At 34.3% G+C, this 18,272-nt stretch overlaps 2 protein-coding genes across 4 annotated transcripts; both read left to right on the plus strand.

Moving 5' to 3' along the window:
* The first annotated feature begins 1,386 nt into the window (after window positions 1-1,386).
* Window positions 1,387-6,430, plus strand: LOC103874723 (rac-like GTP-binding protein ARAC10). 3 transcript variants are annotated; one of them, XR_634274.3, is made up of 8 exons: window positions 1,390-2,398; window positions 2,582-2,669; window positions 2,807-2,916; window positions 3,009-3,072; window positions 3,146-3,210; window positions 3,286-3,351; window positions 3,451-3,550; window positions 3,643-6,430. XR_634274.3 is itself a non-coding variant. In XM_009153161.3 (8 exons), the coding sequence occupies exons 1-8, from the start codon at window positions 2,267-2,269 to the stop codon at window positions 3,677-3,679; spliced, it is 675 nt and encodes a 224-aa protein (XP_009151409.2). In that variant the 5' UTR covers window positions 1,393-2,266; the 3' UTR covers window positions 3,680-4,911. The 3 variants fall into 3 exon arrangements, 2 of the variants coding, with proteins under 2 accessions (XP_033128407.1, XP_009151409.2); XM_009153161.3 differs by having other exon boundaries at window positions 1,393-2,398; window positions 3,438-3,550; window positions 3,643-4,911; XM_033272516.1 differs by having other exon boundaries at window positions 1,387-2,398; window positions 3,451-4,911.
* A 6,386-nt stretch (window positions 6,431-12,816) lies between these two features.
* LOC103874725 (nucleobase-ascorbate transporter 6) lies at window positions 12,817-16,586 on the plus strand. Its single transcript, XM_009153162.3, has 14 exons — window positions 12,817-13,060; window positions 13,207-13,333; window positions 13,628-13,725; window positions 13,804-13,980; window positions 14,075-14,175; window positions 14,275-14,350; window positions 14,446-14,505; window positions 14,612-14,796; window positions 14,964-15,060; window positions 15,175-15,261; window positions 15,344-15,402; window positions 15,497-15,588; window positions 15,685-15,923; window positions 16,051-16,586. Exons 2-14 carry the CDS (start codon window positions 13,225-13,227, stop codon window positions 16,267-16,269), a joined length of 1,599 nt encoding a protein of 532 aa, XP_009151410.1. The 5' UTR covers window positions 12,817-13,060; window positions 13,207-13,224; the 3' UTR covers window positions 16,270-16,586.
* The last annotated feature ends 1,686 nt before the right edge of the window (window positions 16,587-18,272 follow it).

Raw genomic sequence — 18,272 nt, forward strand, 5'->3', positions numbered from 1 at the left:
AATATATTCTTTGAAAGTGTGAGAATTGACAAATATGAAAAGACATAGATTTTTGTTTTCGTGAAAAAGTTAAGAATTTTGTAAAAGTAAGTTTAACATATAAATTTTCGTGACAAATATGAAAAAAACATAGATTTTTGTACAATTTTGACAAAACAACTCAAAACATAATTCTCTAATGTCTTAATAAAATATTATTTAAGGGTGCAATAATTAAATATATCAATTCAATAAATTTTGTAATTTATAGACAAAACAATAACACAACAAATTTTGAAATATTTATTTAACCTATCGATTTCTTTTCATGAGAATCCAACTAAAGAAGATAGAAAAAAACAATTAGATTTATTTAATTATGATTTTATTAAATTTTGATTAATTTCAAATTGTAAGAATGTATCTTTTTGAAGTTACAAAAAAATAATGTTCTTTCTTTATTACACTAGCATTATATATAGATTCCATATACACAAATAAATATAATATAACAACATAAGCTTGCTTTCCCCGATTCATATAAAAACTTTTAAGTTATCCACCAAAACAAATTAATTAAATCAATCAAATTGTTAGAATATAACAAATTAATATATAATTTTATTTTAAATTAAATTATTTAAAAAGTGTATTTTCATTAAAAACAAAATAATAAATAAGTAAAACTGATTTAATGGTAATTTTTATGACATATATATATTATGTGAAAGAAATATAAGCTTAATATGGAAAAAAATCTTAAATACAAAAAACTCTAAAATTAACAAAAAAACAAATAAAAATTAAACTATTATATCAATTGAAAGCTTCTTAGACAATATTAATAAAATATTTAAGTGATAATTAGACAAATTTGATTTTTTTTTTCAGCCAAAAGTTTATTATTAATTAGCATCAGTTATTTCAAGATGTTTAATAAGTGATGGACTTAAATGATATATGAACTATGAATAGTAGTACTTTGTAAAGCTGACTTAGATAACACATCTGCACATTATTTCGAGTCTTTTTTTATGCCTAAATTCAATTTCTTCTGAGCAGTTATTCCACAAAGAGATCGTATGAGATATTGTTTTGATATTCAGATTTGTTTCTTGACTGTTAAGAAGATTGATAACTGTAAAATGTCTCCTTCGAATATTATATGTCTATAACTGAATCTCCGACATGAGACAACTTTGTTTAAAAAATAAATAATTTCATTTTTTTATACTATATAATAAATATATATGATTTACTGATAATAAAAATATAGTTATTCATCTATCACAAATATCTATGCAAATATGTGAATCAAGTACAACAATCAAATAACATAATGGTTTCCACAAAGAAAATTTATAAAATATATTTATGTTATGTAGTCTTATTTTATATTTTTTAAATAATGTAATACAATATTATACATTATTTTTTAGAATTAAAAAATACATATAATATCTTATCCGCGCGTAGCGCGGTTAAAAAATCTAGTCTTAAATAAAATTTTATAGTTCAAACACTAGAGTCATTCTAAGTAATTTATATTTAATAAATGAATATCTTAAAATAAAATTTTATAGTTCAAACACTATTTTTGTATTTTCAGCTTTAACTAGAAACGGTATATTTATGTTTATAATCAAGTAGGATTAACATTTCATTGTAGAGAAATTAATACTCCCTCTCTTATAAAATATTTGTTGAAATGATGGTTTCAGCTGTTTTAATTTCGTTTCTATATATTTATGTGATATAGAGAATAATAACAAAACATGTATTCGACAGTTGAAACATGTTTACGTATATGATATCAGCATGCCACTGTTGCTCACCGTGACTATTATTAACTTGCGAGAATAGCTATCTCGGCACATTTCTATAGTTGATGGTAAATATTGGTGGCATAAGAGGATACTAATGCTTTTTGGTTTCATTAATGTATCAGTTTAACTTTTTTATTTTTTGTCAAAAAAAAAAAAATCGAACCGAGCCAACAAACACACATAACAACAACAACAACAAAAAAAACTAAAATAAAATACAGATGTTTATTTAATGAAATACAAGATTATTACAGTCTTTTTATATTCGAATAGAACTGACATAATTTTCTTGGAAATATTGTAAAGAGGAAACAGAAAAGAAAAAAAAGCAGGGGCTTCTTTGTATGTATGTTCTGTTGTGCGGTTTGCTTTATATTTTAACTCATCTTCCTCGTTAAAGTAAATCCCATTTATTTCCTTTTTATTCTTCTTCTTCTTCGTCTTCTTGGGTTTGGCTGTGTATGTGTGTGTTGAGATTCATTCAATCAATGGCTTCAAGTGCTTCAAAGTTCATAAAATGCGTGACGGTTGGTGATGGCGCCGTTGGTAAAACCTGTATGCTCATCTGCTACACCAGCAACAAATTCCCTACTGTGAGTTACTTCATTCATTAAATCTCTCTCTCTCTCTCTCTCTCTCTCTCATCTTTATAGTTTATCTCTGGATTCTTCATCAGAATTTTCTTCATGATTTTACCATACTATACTGTATATATAAAAGCTCAAATAAGTTACCATCTCGTTGCGGTTTGATATATGGATTGAATTTTGTAACAGGACTACATACCAACAGTTTTTGACAACTTTAGTGCAAACGTTGTAGTTGAAGGCACCACTGTGAACCTAGGGCTGTGGGACACTGCTGGTATGAATACTAATATCCATATTTGAGATTGTTGCATGCATAATAACCATTTTCCATGTTTGATTGAGGGCTTTCTTGAGAACTTTATATCCCTTTTGAATTTACCTTTGTTCCCCTGTTGTGTTTTTGTGGTGCAGGACAAGAAGACTATAACAGATTAAGGCCTTTGAGTTACAGAGGAGCAGATGTTTTCGTCCTGTCTTTCTCCTTGGTCAGCCGAGCTAGCTACGAGAATGTTTTTAAAAAGGTTTTGATTTTTGAAGATTGATTCATCCATCCTTCTCTCTTATGTTGGAAACGAAAATATCTAATGCTATATGACTCTTCTTGTTGAGACAGTGGATCCCTGAACTCCAACACTTTGCCCCTGGAGTTCCATTAGTCCTTGTTGGTACCAAATTAGGTAAAAGATAACTGATGAGCATTTTTTTACCAACATATTCCTCTTATTCATGATTCTTACAACATCCATGTAGATCTTCGTGAAGATAAGCATTATTTGGCTGACCATCCTGGACTATCCCCTGTAACTACTGCACAGGTTTGATCATCTCAGTAAACGCGTTTGATCCTTTTGTATACGTTTGATAAACACATTCCAATATGTCACACACAGGGAGAGGAATTGCGTAAGCTAATAGGTGCGACATATTACATTGAATGTAGCTCAAAAACTCAACAGGTATTGTTCTATACTAATACCTTTACATTGAATCAATCGCCTTCATAGTAGACAACTCTTCTCTTCTGAAAGTTAACATTTTGCAGAATGTGAAAGCAGTTTTTGATTCGGCGATCAAGGAAGTGATCAAACCGGTGGTTAAACAAAAGGAGAAGACCAATAACAAGAAGAAGCAAAAGTCTAATCATGGCTGTTTATCGCGAGTCTATATATAATATATATCCCAACAAACTCTCCCCCTACATTTCTTTTGAAATATACTGACCTTACTACCTCTTTGTTTTTGGGCAGAAACGTTCTGTGTGGGAGGATAGTGACTCGGCACTGATGATGATGGCAAAGCCCACTCTTGGGTTTCTGTTATAACACATGTAGATGGAATCATGTAAGAGAGATGATTAGCCTCTAATCAATCAATAGTTTACATTGAAGAGATACAGAGAGAGAGAGAGAGAGAGCTTACTATTACTAACTCAACTATGTTTAACTGTTTCAGTCCACTATATTAGCCTTTTTGTTTGTAACAGAGAATAAAAAAGTTCCGATGAGAGTCTACTAGACAAGAAACGGCTTGAGAACCTGTATCAGTCGCAAAGACAGTCAATGATCAAAACGCAGAGTTTCATCAAAACATCACGGAACATAATTCCAATGGGCCGGAGAAACAGTCTTGCTAAACTTGGGCCTTAACCGGCTCAGAGTAAACATACCTTTTCCTTTCTTTTTGTTTGCACATTTTTGAAAAGGACCTTTTGTGTTATCCACGGTAAACAAGTTGAAAGATAACACTATTGCCACACTTATACATCACGTCACAAACTATAGAAACTAGTGTGCATCATTACTTATTTATTTTCGAGTTGGTGAGATCGGAGTTCCATCTTTTCATTGGGTATGGGGAACAGAGAAAGACAGGAGCAGATTGGCTCTTAGATCTAAACCAACCATGAGCCAGCCTTTCTGTTTTTTGTTTTCTCATAAAATTTGACCCTCCTTACTATATAGTGTATAATAAAACTAACTCGCTCATAAAAAATGCGTTATAAACTTATAACTAATATTATCATTTATCAACGCGTTTTGAGAATAGTAACACTTTTCAAACGCCTTACATCCAAGTGTAAATCAGACACTGCAGTATTACGGATTGTATATTTTGAAAACGTGTGTTATCATATCAATCAAACCCGTCATCATGTTAGCTAAATTGGTTTTTATGAGATTGTAATCTTATTAAATTTTGTGGGGAAGAAAAGTAGAGAAGGCACATGAGAGTTTTTGTATTGTGTAATTTCCCAAAGGTACGCCAAAAAAAAGCTTGCTCTCCCACCCCCATGTGCACCCTCTCCTCAGTCCCCACTTTTTCCCTTTTTCGATTAAATTAATTAGTTGATTTCTATTTCATCTTTTTCTGTCGGCTTTTAATTTCCTAAAAACACTTTTGTTTGTTTTTTCATTCTTGTATCACACTTTTTAGGCCTGGGTTCACACTCACAGTAATAATAACTCAATAATACTTCCCACTCGTAGGACTACTACAACAAATTAGAGAATTTTTGTAACTATTTTTTGAGCAAAAGAAATCTCGAAACAAATTAAACAATAACTTATTTTAAAGATAGACAGCAAAAAAAGATAGAATTGATATCAAATCATGCTACATAACAAAATGATAAAATTTCAGAACGTTGGTCGATATATATCAACTTTGACAACAACTTGTGAGTTTCCAATTTCAATGATTATTATAGTATTGAAAACCCGCTCCTACAAAATACTTGATGGCTCAAATACATGATTCGCTAATTAGTGGTTTAATTAGCATTCTTGTTTAATTTTTCAAGCCAGATTCTCAATCACGTGCAAAGTTCCTTCAAACAATCTTAGCTGGTTAGCTAGCCATCAATTAATTACCGAGTTTTCATGTCGGATACTCAAAATTAATTATATATACTACGTACATGACTGACTGACGTAATTAAATAATGTATTCATATCTCATTTCAAATGTTCAAATCTTGTGTTTTGCCTTAAAGGCTCGCATGAATAACGTGTGAAAGACCATATCAAGAAAATTCGAATCGAACCCATTCAACGAAACATGAGATTTTTTAATATGTTTATATTTCGGGTAAAACAGGTAATTGTTTATTGTGCATGCAAATGTAAAAAGTATTAGTCTAAAGTGTCTAACACATACGCGTTTTTGTTTGTGCTGTTTATAAACGTGGGTTTCCTATCATATAAGTATTTTACAAAGAAATATAAACTTCTTTTTTTGACAACAAAACATTTAAAGACTCGTATAAACTCCATAAATTAAATTAGTAATTTTGCATCTATGTGAATGACGAAAAACAATTGTTTATACATTGCAATATAAACAATATTTATACATTGCAATTTGTCGGCAAGATATATATACACAAGGTGAGAGTCAAAACAGCTGTGCTAGTAATTACCATAAATTCATTTGAAAACGATGCATCATTGACAAAAACATTGAGCTAGAACTTAAAACAAACAATAATAGTAACTGTAATGTAGAAAATCAAAATAAAATATAAACATAGCTCCTCTTAATAGTAACCTTGTTTATCTTGATAAAGTTGTACTCGAGAAGCTTGTTGGCCAAATTAAAAATTGAGTCCCATCAGCCAGTGGAAATGTGGAATATATCTCGTCCAACTAAATCGATTACAAATATTGTCGTTTTTACGTTAAAAGTATATCTTTATAATTGTTTTATGTAAAGATCACGGGATTACAAATGAAAAAGGTGGACGTGACATATATCTTTTATGTGTGTTCCTCGTTATCTCTAGTTTTATGCTTTATGTATACAATTTAGACAATACCACTTAAGATTCTCCAATCGAGTTTAGTATAAAATCAGACCATGTGGATGACTTCAAGTGATGCCCTATTTACCATGTTGATAGTAATCACAAAGAATCTATTCGATCTACTGTATCCAATTTTTTTTTTAAAACACTATTACTGCATTGATATATAAATGTTACAAGCTGATAAAAGAGGATCGACATCAATCAAATCGTGCCTATACAAAAAGGTGGCTTTAGCCAAGATGGAAAACTAACATCAATATAAGATTGATAAAGATCCTCTTTAATCACACTTTTTGCAATGAGCTTTGCACTGATAAAATGTTGATGAGAATGAAGACTTTCTGGTCAACAATATCTTGCAGCCATGCTAATAAGTGGGAGGAAAAAAACTCGAGAGAAGACCTAGCTGATGGTTTGGAGATTGCATCAATGAGATCATAGTCATCACTAGCAAAAATGATAGCATTAAGATGGAAATTTTTCATACTCTCAAATGCCCAGTTCCAACTTTCAAAAGATGCTTCAAACTTACTAGAGATACCAACAAAAGATCTCCTACCATGCATAACCACTTTACCTTTGATGTTCCGGAGAATCCAATAAGCTCCAGCTTGATGATTATCTTTGTCCCAAACAGAAGCTATATCACATTTTAGCCAAAAATTTGGAGGAGGTTTCCAACCAAAGATAATTCTTTTTTTCCTTTCTAAATCAATGGCTTTTTCTTGACTATCAGCATCCTTAATCATGTACTATTGATCCACTTCTTGAAAAATATCTTTAGTAAAGGAGATACCTAAAGATATTTTTCCTTCAAAAAAGAAAGCGTTCCGGTTCTTCCATATAGACCATATGATCCAAGGACCAGTTCTTCTAATGTATTCAGGAATGAGAAGATTGTTCCTTGTCTTTAAACACAATAAATGTTGGAATAGACTGGCGAAGAATCAAAACCATCAAGAGGATGAAGGAAGTTACTATTCACCCAAGTTTGCCTCGCAATGGTGCAAGAGAATATGCCATGATTTAATGATTCACCCTCCAATTCATATATATGACATCGAGTATCAATTTTCATACCTTGATCTATGAGGTTGTCTGTGACTGGCAATGCTTCACTGATAGCTTTCCAAAGAAATATCTTGATTTTTGGAGCAGTATTGAAAGATCAGATACACTCCTTAATACCATTTAAAGACGACAATATACCTCATGCTACAAAAGCTTTTTACTTGCTTCCTTTTCAGCTAGCAATATCTAGATCTTACTGAGTATTCCCCGAAGCGGGAATGATTCCAAATGAAGAAGTCTGACGAAGTGATAACTGGCTTGATCTTGAGAATAATCTACATATTTTGGGGATATAAGAGATCATTCAATAAGATGAGGTTCCAATGATGAAAGTTATCCAGAAGAAGGTCGCTTATTCTAAGATTTAAATCAACTAGAATGTTCTTGATAAGGGGGATACACATCCTATCACCATCTACCAGCCAAGAGGAAGACCAGACCAAGAGACACTTACCATCTCCAACCATGTGTCTTAGACCTTTTACTAAAAGTTCTCTGTCATATAAAATACTCCTCTAAGCAAAAGAAGGCCTAGAACCTAAAGGAGCTAATAAAAAGGAAAATATATGCTCTTTAAAAATCTGCTGAGAAGGGAAAAAAGAAAAGAGAGGATTCTCTAAGCTTGTTTAGCTAGAAGAGCTTGATTCTTAAAACCCAGTCCTCCACGATCTTTAGGAACACAGAGTTTATCCCAGCTAAGCCAATGTATTTTTCCTTTATCTTCATGAGAATACCACCAAAATGTAGCCATGGCTTATGTCAAATTCTTACAAGTCATCTTTGGAAGTCTGAAACAACTCATAGCATGAATAGCATTGCTAGAGTTACATATTTTAAGATGATTTTTTTTCCTGCTTGAGAAAGAAATTTAGTATACCATCCAAACATTCTACCCTTCATCTTGTTCTGAATATAGTTAAGAATTTCAATCTTAGAACCACCAAAACATTACGGAAGACCTAAGTAAGACCCAACTCCACCTTCAGAGAAAGTTCCCAACGTAAATTGAATATGCTCTTTCAATCTCTGATCAATATTCTTCCGGAACGTGAGATATAATTTTGCAAGATTTATTACCTGTTATGTAGGTTCTTCATATTTGTTGAAAATCTCTTGAAAAGCATGACATTGAGACAAGTCAGCCTTGAAGACAAACAAACTATCTTCCACAAAAAAACAAATGATGAATAATAGGCCCATCATTAGAGAACTAGATACCTTGCAAAGAACCATTGTCTGGGGCTTGATTGAGCATGTGAGTAAGTCCTTCAGCACAGAGAACAAACAAGATAGGAGAAATCGGATCACCTTGTCTAAAACCATGTTATGGAGAAATGAAACCATAGGATTGACCGCTGATAAGAACCAAATACTTAATTGTTGAAACGCAAGCCATAATCCAAGATACCTATTTGCCATCAAATCCAAGAGAAGACAAAAGAGCTTCCAAGTAGTTCCATTCAACTCTATCAAAAGCTTTGGACATATTCGTCTTGGCTGCCATAAAATTCCTAGAAACAAAATCATGAGTACGAAGACTATGAATCGCTTCATGCGCCATGATAATGTTATCAGAAATAAGCCTATCTGAAACAAAGGCCGACTGAGACAGTAAGACAATATCAAAAAGGCAAGACTTGAGTCTTGAAGCAAGGATCTTTGATATTGTCTTGTACATAACCGAACAGAAGCTGATTGGTTGAAGATCAGACATTAATGTAGCATTAGTCTTCTTAGAAATTAGACAAATCTGAGTGTAGTTCCACTCTGAAAGCATGATACCAGAATCAAAAAAATGAAAGAACTTCTTTTGTAAGCCGATCACCTAAAATTTTCCAATAGGATTGAAAGAAGAAACCAAACATCCTGCTCAGAAAGCACTATCTGGCTTAATTAAGAAAAATGCTTCCTTAACTTCATGAGGGGTTACCTTTTGAGTAAGGTAATGATTCATTCATCCAGATACTCTAGACGAGAGGTCTCTAAACAAGTACTTATAGTCTTCAGAATTTGAAGATTTAAAAAGGTCCTTGAAATATTGAATAGCTACCTGACCTTTAGAAGCTTCAGACCTTTGAGCGTTGCTATCTTTATCAAAGAATTTGACAATCTCATTCTTTGCTCTAGAAATCTTAACAGCCGCATGAACCACTTCAGTATTTCCATCGCCATAGAGGATCCAATCATCTTTACTCTTTTGTTTCCAAAAATTCTCCTCATCTCTATAAGCCAACAGAAGATCTTTCTTGAGGCTAACCATCCTGAGAGTTGAGGGATCAAGAGAAGATTGCTCTTGTTCAAGTTCTTGAAAATTGATAATCCGAACCTGAGAGTTTGCTAAGTTATCTTTCTTCCATTGACTAAGTGCTTTCCTGCACTGACAAAGACGAGAAGAAACTGAAGAAGAGTCATAATAATCAGGCGAGTTCCAAGCCATCTGAATAGCTTCTTTAACCAGAGGCTTTTGAAGCATTCTCTTATCAAAACGAAAGGAACCTCTATAAGAATCTTGAGATGACAAAAGTTTAATCACCATCGACTGATGGTCCGATCATCTCTTAGCTAGAAAGGCTTGATTAGATGCAGGGAATTGTTTAAACCACTCTTTGTTACCAAAAGCTCTATCAAGCTTACTTTGGATCCAAAGGTTTTCCCTTTTACCTCCCCAAGTAAGACAGTTTTCTGTACCTGGAAGTTCAATCAAGAGTCTATCATGAAAGCAAAAGGCAGAAAAGAGTTATCACTTTTGCGAGGGACACCGGTCTTCTCCGAGTTATTTAAAATTTCATTGAAGTCTCCAAAAATACACCAACTACTCTTACGATTGACACCAAAGCGTGTTAGACGTTCCCAGACAATGTGACGAAGACTAATAATAGGATTCCCATAAACACACGACAAATATAACTGCTTATCTTCATATAATATTTGTACATCCAAAATATTTTTGTTTGCATACAAGATATGAATACACTGTTTTTTCCAAAAAAAAAGCAAGACCACCAGCTGTATTTACAGGGTCTACAGTGTACAACCGATCATATCCTAGCCAAACTTGGATATCTACTAGAGTATTCCGTTGATTCATAGTTTCCATAAGAAAAAGATCTCAGGGAAGTACGTACGTCGCAATTCCATGAGCCTTTGAACTATCAGTTCTTGAGGACACCCCACTCCTCGACAGTTCCAACTGATGATACTCATATTAAGCGTTGGACGGTCTCTCACGTGGAACCATCATTGATGCATTGCTCTTAGCAGTTTTGGATGCACCCACCAAATCTCCTTCAACCTTTCTGTTTTTCTGCACACTCCCTTCAGGACAAGCTTGTATTCCAAGAGATTCTGATACTTCTTGAGTGTTCTTCCGTGGTTTAGTAGTCTTCATGTAGTTTCATGGCGTCCTTTTACTTTTTGTTTGAGTCGTTGTTGCGTTAGATGAGAACATTAAAGGAGAGCTTGATTGTTGAACTAGAGAGCTTCCAGGAACTTGCAAAGCCAGTCGACAAAACACGTTTGTAGTTGGGTTGATCATAGACTGTCTTGCTGATATTGCTAACGCCATGAGCTTAGGTTGAGAACCGGAGAAGTGAGACTGTTGTGCCAGATCACCTTTATCATAACCAAAGACTAGACCTTTTCCTTTATTCAAATCTTTAATAAAGATAGGAGGTGGAATGAGTTGAAGAAATGACTTATGGTGATGGGATTCTGTTCTACTTCTTTAACACAGGAGATTACCCTTTGTTCACGAACTTGTCAATCTTCATTACTTGAGGAAAGAAGATAGCCACGCATGTCTTCTAGAATCTTAGGAGCAATTATAGGCCGACAAGAAATATGATTGATTCCTTTGATCTTCTTTTAGGACACCAAACAGAGGTTCATTCTCAGATAGAACCTGAGGGGGTTCTGTAGACATGAAACTAGAAGAGCGAATATTTGAGCTTTGTGCATGTTCCAGAAAAGGACATCGTTTTTTTGCATGCGTTAATCTTTGACAATGGTAACAACGTTTCAGCACTTTTTCATAGTAGTAATAAATTGTGGTCTGACCACCACCCGGAAAATTCAAAACTCTTGATTTCTTCAATGGTTTGGAGACATTAAAGCGGATCTTGACCCTGACATAGTCCCGACTTTGTGGTTTTTCTGGATCGAAAGCCACTCCTTCTACATGGCAACGAGATCACCGAGATCAGAGATAACTCTCTTGGTATTGTGATTGACCGGAATGTTGCTGATCCTGACCCAGATTGACACATATTCGAGGTAACCCGGAGGAGGCTTCTCGATCCATCGCTCAATAGTTAAACCCCAGTCGTCAAAGGTTTGCATGCCTTTATCTTGAATTTCTTGCAGATAATGCTCATGATTAAATACAAACTGGAATCTTTCTTTTGTTAAAGCAAATCCACGAAGTCGATTAGATTTTTGCCATTTTTTGGTAGATCATAGATCAGTTTAGAGATTCTCTGAAGTTCTAGGTTGAGAAGACGACTGATAATACTGCATGCATTCTTTTCAGATGCGTAATACTTAGAAAGATTTGGAAGATTGAAAGGACTATCATCATCATCTATGAGAGAGGGAGAGAGCATCACTCTATCCATTTCAGAAGACATAATGAGATTAAAGTGGGAATAGATGGAAGATGAAAAGAATAAAACGGTTTAATCGAAAAAACACATAAAAGATTAAAGACTTGAAGTTTTTTTTTTGATCGAAGAAACTACAAAAGAGAAACTAAAGCTCCAAACAAGATTTTCTAGAGAGAAGTTGTTGAGTTCTTTCACATTTATTTATAACTGATATCTACTGCATCCACTTACTTTCTATAAATTTAATCAAAAATTATCTGGGCATATTAAAAACCAACTAGAAAAATCTAGTTAGTGATCAAAACAAATATAACTCTGATGGTACATACATTTTTGGGCAAGCAATTTGAAGTAAAACTATTTTGTTACTGCATACATTTTTCAGCATGAACAAAAAGAATGATAGCACCGGAGTTTTAAAAGTCCAACATCGTACATAATCCATCACCAGTAATCAACTATTATGGAGAGGAAAAGTTCCCAATAGTATACTTTTGTCTTTTTCTCTTATTACAGCCCGTCAATTTAGAAAACTGTATATAGAAAGTGATGCAAGAATGATGGTTTGGCAAAATTCAATAAGAGAACTATGAAAACTATTTAGCTTCAATTTGACAAAAAAAAATTCAAACATGTAGAAATGGGGTAAAAACTTTTATAATTAGTGAGAAAAAGACACCCTTTAATGAAGAAATAATAAAAGGAAAGATTCGTCTCGTCGCTTCCTTTAAGTTCACATCCCTTTCATCTCTCTCTCTCTCTCTCCAGCTCTTTATTTATGTATTAATCCAATCAATTTTATGAGGAATGTAGTGGTTATTAACTTACTATTAGTAAAGCGATCTATCTACTAGAATTAATTTGGAAGAACAGTATTTATCTGATTTGTAAACTGTTCATTCAGTGCGTTACGAAGATGATTAGTAGTAGTAATTGCTAAACAACAATTATTTGTCCATATTGCATAACTCCAAATGTAGTATTTTTATCTTCACCTCGAATTTCGCAGAAAAAAAAAGATAAAACAAAGCTGCTTTCCCCCCTCCCCCTTTCTCTCTGTGTCTCTGTATGTGTGGCTTTACCTTTCGTACCTAAACCTATCACTCACACACTCTCTCTCTCTTTCGCTCGCTAGCTGTTTTCCTCTCTGTTCTTCGTCGTCTTCTTCTCACAGAAGCTGCCACTGATGTGAGTTCACAACGCTCGCTCTCTCCCCGATTTGTCTAACGTTATTTCACTGATTTGTGCTTTAGCTTACACATTGCACTACTAGATTCCCCGATCTGATCTGGGGGCCTTTTTTAAGTTTCTTCATACTGTTTTGTTATTCACAGAGAAATAAAGAAAGAGCTATGGCGGGAGGTGGAGCTCCAGCACCGAAAGCAGACGAACCTCAACCTCATCCTCCCAAAGATCAGCTTCCAAACATCTCTTACTGCATCACCAGTCCCCCTCCTTGGCGTCAGTTCCTTCTCTCTTCTAGATTTGTTTTTGCTTTATTCGGTTTTGTTCTTCTCCACCTAATACGTGTGTTTTCTAGCTCTTTGCTTTTCGTCAGATTTAGTTTCCTAATTTTGCTTTTTAAGCAGGAGACTGTTATTCTCTTGATTTGTGTGTGTGTTTTTTTGCCTGATTTGTTGAATATCTATGCCCAGATTTGTGGTTTTTTTTTTTGTCTCATGCTCTCTCTCTCTCTGGATGTGATTTGGTGAGTTGTTTTGGACTTACATATCTCTTCCTATGCTTGTGTTTCAGCTGAAGCTATTCTCCTTGGCTTTCAACATTACCTTGTCATGCTCGGCACTACAGTTCTCATTCCTACTGCTCTTGTTCCCCAGATGGGTGGTGGCTATGTAAGGCTTTAAACTTATGCTAATACATAGGAAGATATGTTTGTCATTTGACTGAAATGATCTTTGCTCTGATTTCAGGAAGAGAAGGCAAAGGTGGTCCAGACTATTCTCTTTGTTGCCGGCATCAACACATTGCTCCAAACTCTTTTCGGCACCAGGCTGCCTGCTGTCATTGGAGCTTCTTACACTTTTGTGCCAACCACTATTTCCATCATCCTCTCTGGCAGATTCAGTGATACCTCCAACCCTATAGATGTATGATGATGACTTCTCTTTTTGATTGCTTCTTATGTGACTCTTTGTTGGTCCCTATTAATTATCAATCACGTTTCAATTGTTTTTTTTGCAGCGCTTTGAGAGGATTATGCGAGCAACCCAAGGCGCCTTGATTGTTGCTTCAACCCTACAGATGATTCTTGGTTTCAGTGGTCTCTGGCGTAATGTTGTTAGGTTAGTCTGGTAGTCTCAAACATTCGTCTTTCCCTTGCCCAATATTAGATATTCCAGAAACAATCCCATGTAACTTTTCCTTTTGTATTTCATTATTAGGTTCTTGAGTCCTATTTCAGCTGTTCCATTGGTGGGTCTCGTTGGATTTGGGCTATACGAGTTTGGTTTCCCTGGGGTAAGTCTACTTTATGGACACTTACAAGCAGAGACCAAAAACTCTTTTTTTTTTTTTTTGTTGCTTCCACTTGTTAATTTCCCTTTTAATTTCAGGTTGCTAAATGCATAGAGATTGGGCTGCCTGAGCTTCTTATCCTCGTATTTGTTTCACAGGTAATTTTGTAACTAAACACTATAAATGTATCTAGCTTCCAAAATAAGGTTTAGATTTGTGTATGGTTGGTTACCTGATTTCATATTCTGATGTTTCATGTTGCAGTATCTGCCTCATGTGATCAAATCAGGGAAAAATGTGTTTGACCGGTTTGCTGTAATATTCGCGGTGGTGATTGTATGGATCTATGCTCACCTTCTTACAGTTGGTGGGGCATACAATGGTGCTGCACCTACTACACAAACAAGTTGCCGGACTGATCGTGCTGGCCTCGTTGGTGCTGCTCCATGGTAATTATTTACAACTCAGCTGTATATATGTGGCTGCAGCTCCTAGAATAACGTTTGCTGTTTAAGCAGAAGAAAAGAGCATGAATAATCAGAAGATAAAATATGATTAAATAGTAATCTTCATTGGACTTGTTGTTAAATTAGTTTAAGTTTTTTACTTTATGCAGGATAAGAGTTCCATGGCCTTTCCAGTGGGGTGCTCCTTCGTTTGATGCTGGAGAAGCTTTTGCAATGATGATGGCTTCCTTTGTTGCTCTAGTTGAGGTATGTCACTATATGCTTCACATTTTAATCTTTCTAAATAAATTGATTATGTTCTGTTATTCTGTTTATTCATTCTGTCTTCTTGATTCTCATGTGTATGGCTGACCATTATAGTCAACCGGTGGTTTTATCGCTGTCTCAAGATATGCAAGTGCAACGATGTTACCACCTTCTATTCTCAGCCGTGGTGTTGGCTGGCAGGTAACTTAACCAAACCTAAGCTTGCAATGTTGTGGAGTAAATATTGATTTTGAGGCTGATTATGGCTTGTTTTGTGGATCAGGGCGTCGCCATTCTGATATCGGGGTTGTTTGGCACTGGTGCTGGTTCCTCTGTCTCTATGTAAGCATCTCTGAGATGATTCATGTTCTGAGTTGATTATTTTCTCCAGATGTATATATGGGTATGAAATTTCTTTTCTCTTTCTTTTGTGAAGTGAAAATGCAGGACTATTAGCCTTGACAAGAGTTGGTAGTCGAAGGGTTGTCCAGATAGCTGCAGGCTTCATGATCTTCTTCTCTATTCTCGGTAAGTTTAAAGGTCAAATCTAAGTTCAACTGGCTGAAGAAAAAGCTTTTGTTTGAAAATGTATCTGTATTGAAGATGTATCATATGTTAATGCAGGAAAATTCGGAGCTGTGTTTGCGTCAATCCCTGGACCCATTATTGCTGCTTTGTACTGTCTCTTCTTTGCCTACGTTGGAGCTGGAGGATTGAGTTTTCTTCAGTTCTGCAACTTAAACAGCTTCAGGACTAAGTTCATCTTAGGCTTCTCTGTCTTTCTGGGCTTGTCAATCCCTCAATACTTCAATGAGTACACTGCAATCAAAGGCTATGGTCCAGTCCACACAGGCGGTCGTTGGGTATGTAGTAACCAACTCGCTCTTTTTCTTGTCTTTTCTCTCTTTCCATATAAACAGAACTTTGGTAGAGTGACTAGAGCATGCATGGCCTGAGCTAAATGAAACTCTTATTCTCTTACGGTGGCAGTTCGACGATATGGTGAATGTCCCGTTCTCATCAGAACCTTTTGTTGCTGGCATGGTCGCCTTCTTCTTGGACAACACACTGCACAAGAAAGATTCATCGATAAGGAAAGACAGAGGGAAGCATTGGTGGGACAAGTTCAGATCTTTCAAAGGTGACACAAGAAGTGAAGAGTTCTACTCTCTTCCTTTCAACCTCAACAAGTATTTCCCTTCTGTCTAGAAGAGAAGAGAGAGAAGAAGCAAAGAGTTTACCAAAAGAAAATGGTGGAAAACTCAGGAGTTTCGCCATTGTTGCTTGAGTTTCTTGACGACCTCTGTGTCTTGGTTCTTTTGTTCTGTTCCGTTCACAACTTCGGAAACCTTTTTAAATATCTTTCACATTTTATAGTCTTGTTTACAAGAATGATCATCTCAAGAATCTTCAGTTGTATTGTTGCTTACTATCTCTCCCTAATGCGTTTGTCTTTGTAAATCCGAGGGTACACAGCTTTGTTATTTTGATTAGATTCTTAATAAGTATTTAGTTTGATTTTGCCTCTCTTTCTTACTAAATTTAAAAGTTTATGTTGATATATAAATTTGATTGGTTGAATTTAACCAAAAATTGAATTAACGTATATATTGTTTAAAAAAGAATTAAGGTATATATTGTTTTTAGATCACTTCTAAAAAAAAAACCACTAAACTATGAGTCTATGACTTAAACATTTTGATATTGAAATCATCCTAGCTTACTGGTTAATATTTAAAAATTTCTACATCCAGATTTTTTTACACCCAAGTTTTTTTACATCCATATCTGAGATTCGAATTCCAGACTATATAATTTTTTACAGATTATAGGATGTAATTTTTCAGGAGTTCTAAAGTACCGTAGGCAAAGCCTGTTGTGATCATCTGCTGCGAAAAGAGCTTGTCCATCGATAATATCGTACATACATAATCGTCTGTCAATCTAAATGTTTCGGGAAAAGCTTCATCGTAGAATTATTGTCCGTCAAATTTATTCATCATTATTACATATGTTGCAGATAGTTGATCATCATATCATATGTAATAAAATTTGAAATTATACGATGATGGAATATATGCTACCATCCCATGTTAAAAAAAACATTTTGATTGTGAGCGCAACAATTAATATTGAATATTTGTATACGTATATTAGTAAGAAAATACTTATACTGGACACTTACAGTTAGAGGTTTAATTATATGTATACTGATAAGATCCATAGTTATTTAATTGGTTTTTTTCTTTAACAACTTTTTCTTTACTCAATTGGTCATAATGAACGTTTTAAAGAAAATGGTCATATACGAGAGAATGGCCTTTCACTCTTGCGTGAGGTTTTTGGTCTCTCTGCAATAAAATACACTCGAAAGAGACATTAGGGCAACTTTCGCTTGTTATCTTATTTAATGGTCAAGCAAAAGTTAATATCGCTTTGTTTTATAAGGCTGATCGAACTCATTACGTAATTAATTAAGTGTACACAATTATTAACGCTTAATACGACACTGGCTTTCAGGAGATCGAGATAAAGTGTACAGTAGGCATGTGAATAAGGTTGATTGCACGAGGGCGTATTATTACTTCATTTTTGGTTGTCATTTCCTTATATAATTTTCACTAAAACACTCATCATTGCTTAAAAAATACCAAGATTTTATAAAGTTGCTTTCTCATATACGTATTTCATTATTATTCTGAGGATATTACATCTTCGCATTCAAATTGTAAGAATTGCATACAGGTAATTAAAGAACTATAGAACTATTGATTATCCAAATTTGGGATTTAATTATTTCTTTTAAATCTAGTACATGACACACAATTTACTCGGCATATCTGGATTAAGCTGCTTTTTCTATTATATATACCGATAAATATTTGATTAATTAGGGTGAACTTAATCAAAATGTTAGCATTAGCATTAGCATATACAAGAATCAAAATGGTTAGTAGATTCAAAGTATCAAAGGCTTGAAGATTTAATTAACATTCATAGAGAATCTACTTTCCATGAAAGATTCCAGCCAAGCAAGCACTTGGCTTTGTACGGACAATCCAAAACATTGAAAAATAAAATAAAATTTGAGCAATGACCATGATTATTCCATCTCTTATTTAGTTTAACTCTTATTACTTCACTATTAAATTTGTGTATTCAATTATATAGCTAGCGCCTGGTGGTATTAAACCGACGCGTTTATCTCCCTT

This window comes from Brassica rapa, chromosome A06 (genome assembly GCF_000309985.2).
Source record: "Brassica rapa cultivar Chiifu-401-42 chromosome A06, CAAS_Brap_v3.01, whole genome shotgun sequence".
In the NCBI taxonomy this organism is placed as follows: domain Eukaryota; kingdom Viridiplantae; phylum Streptophyta; class Magnoliopsida; order Brassicales; family Brassicaceae; genus Brassica; species Brassica rapa.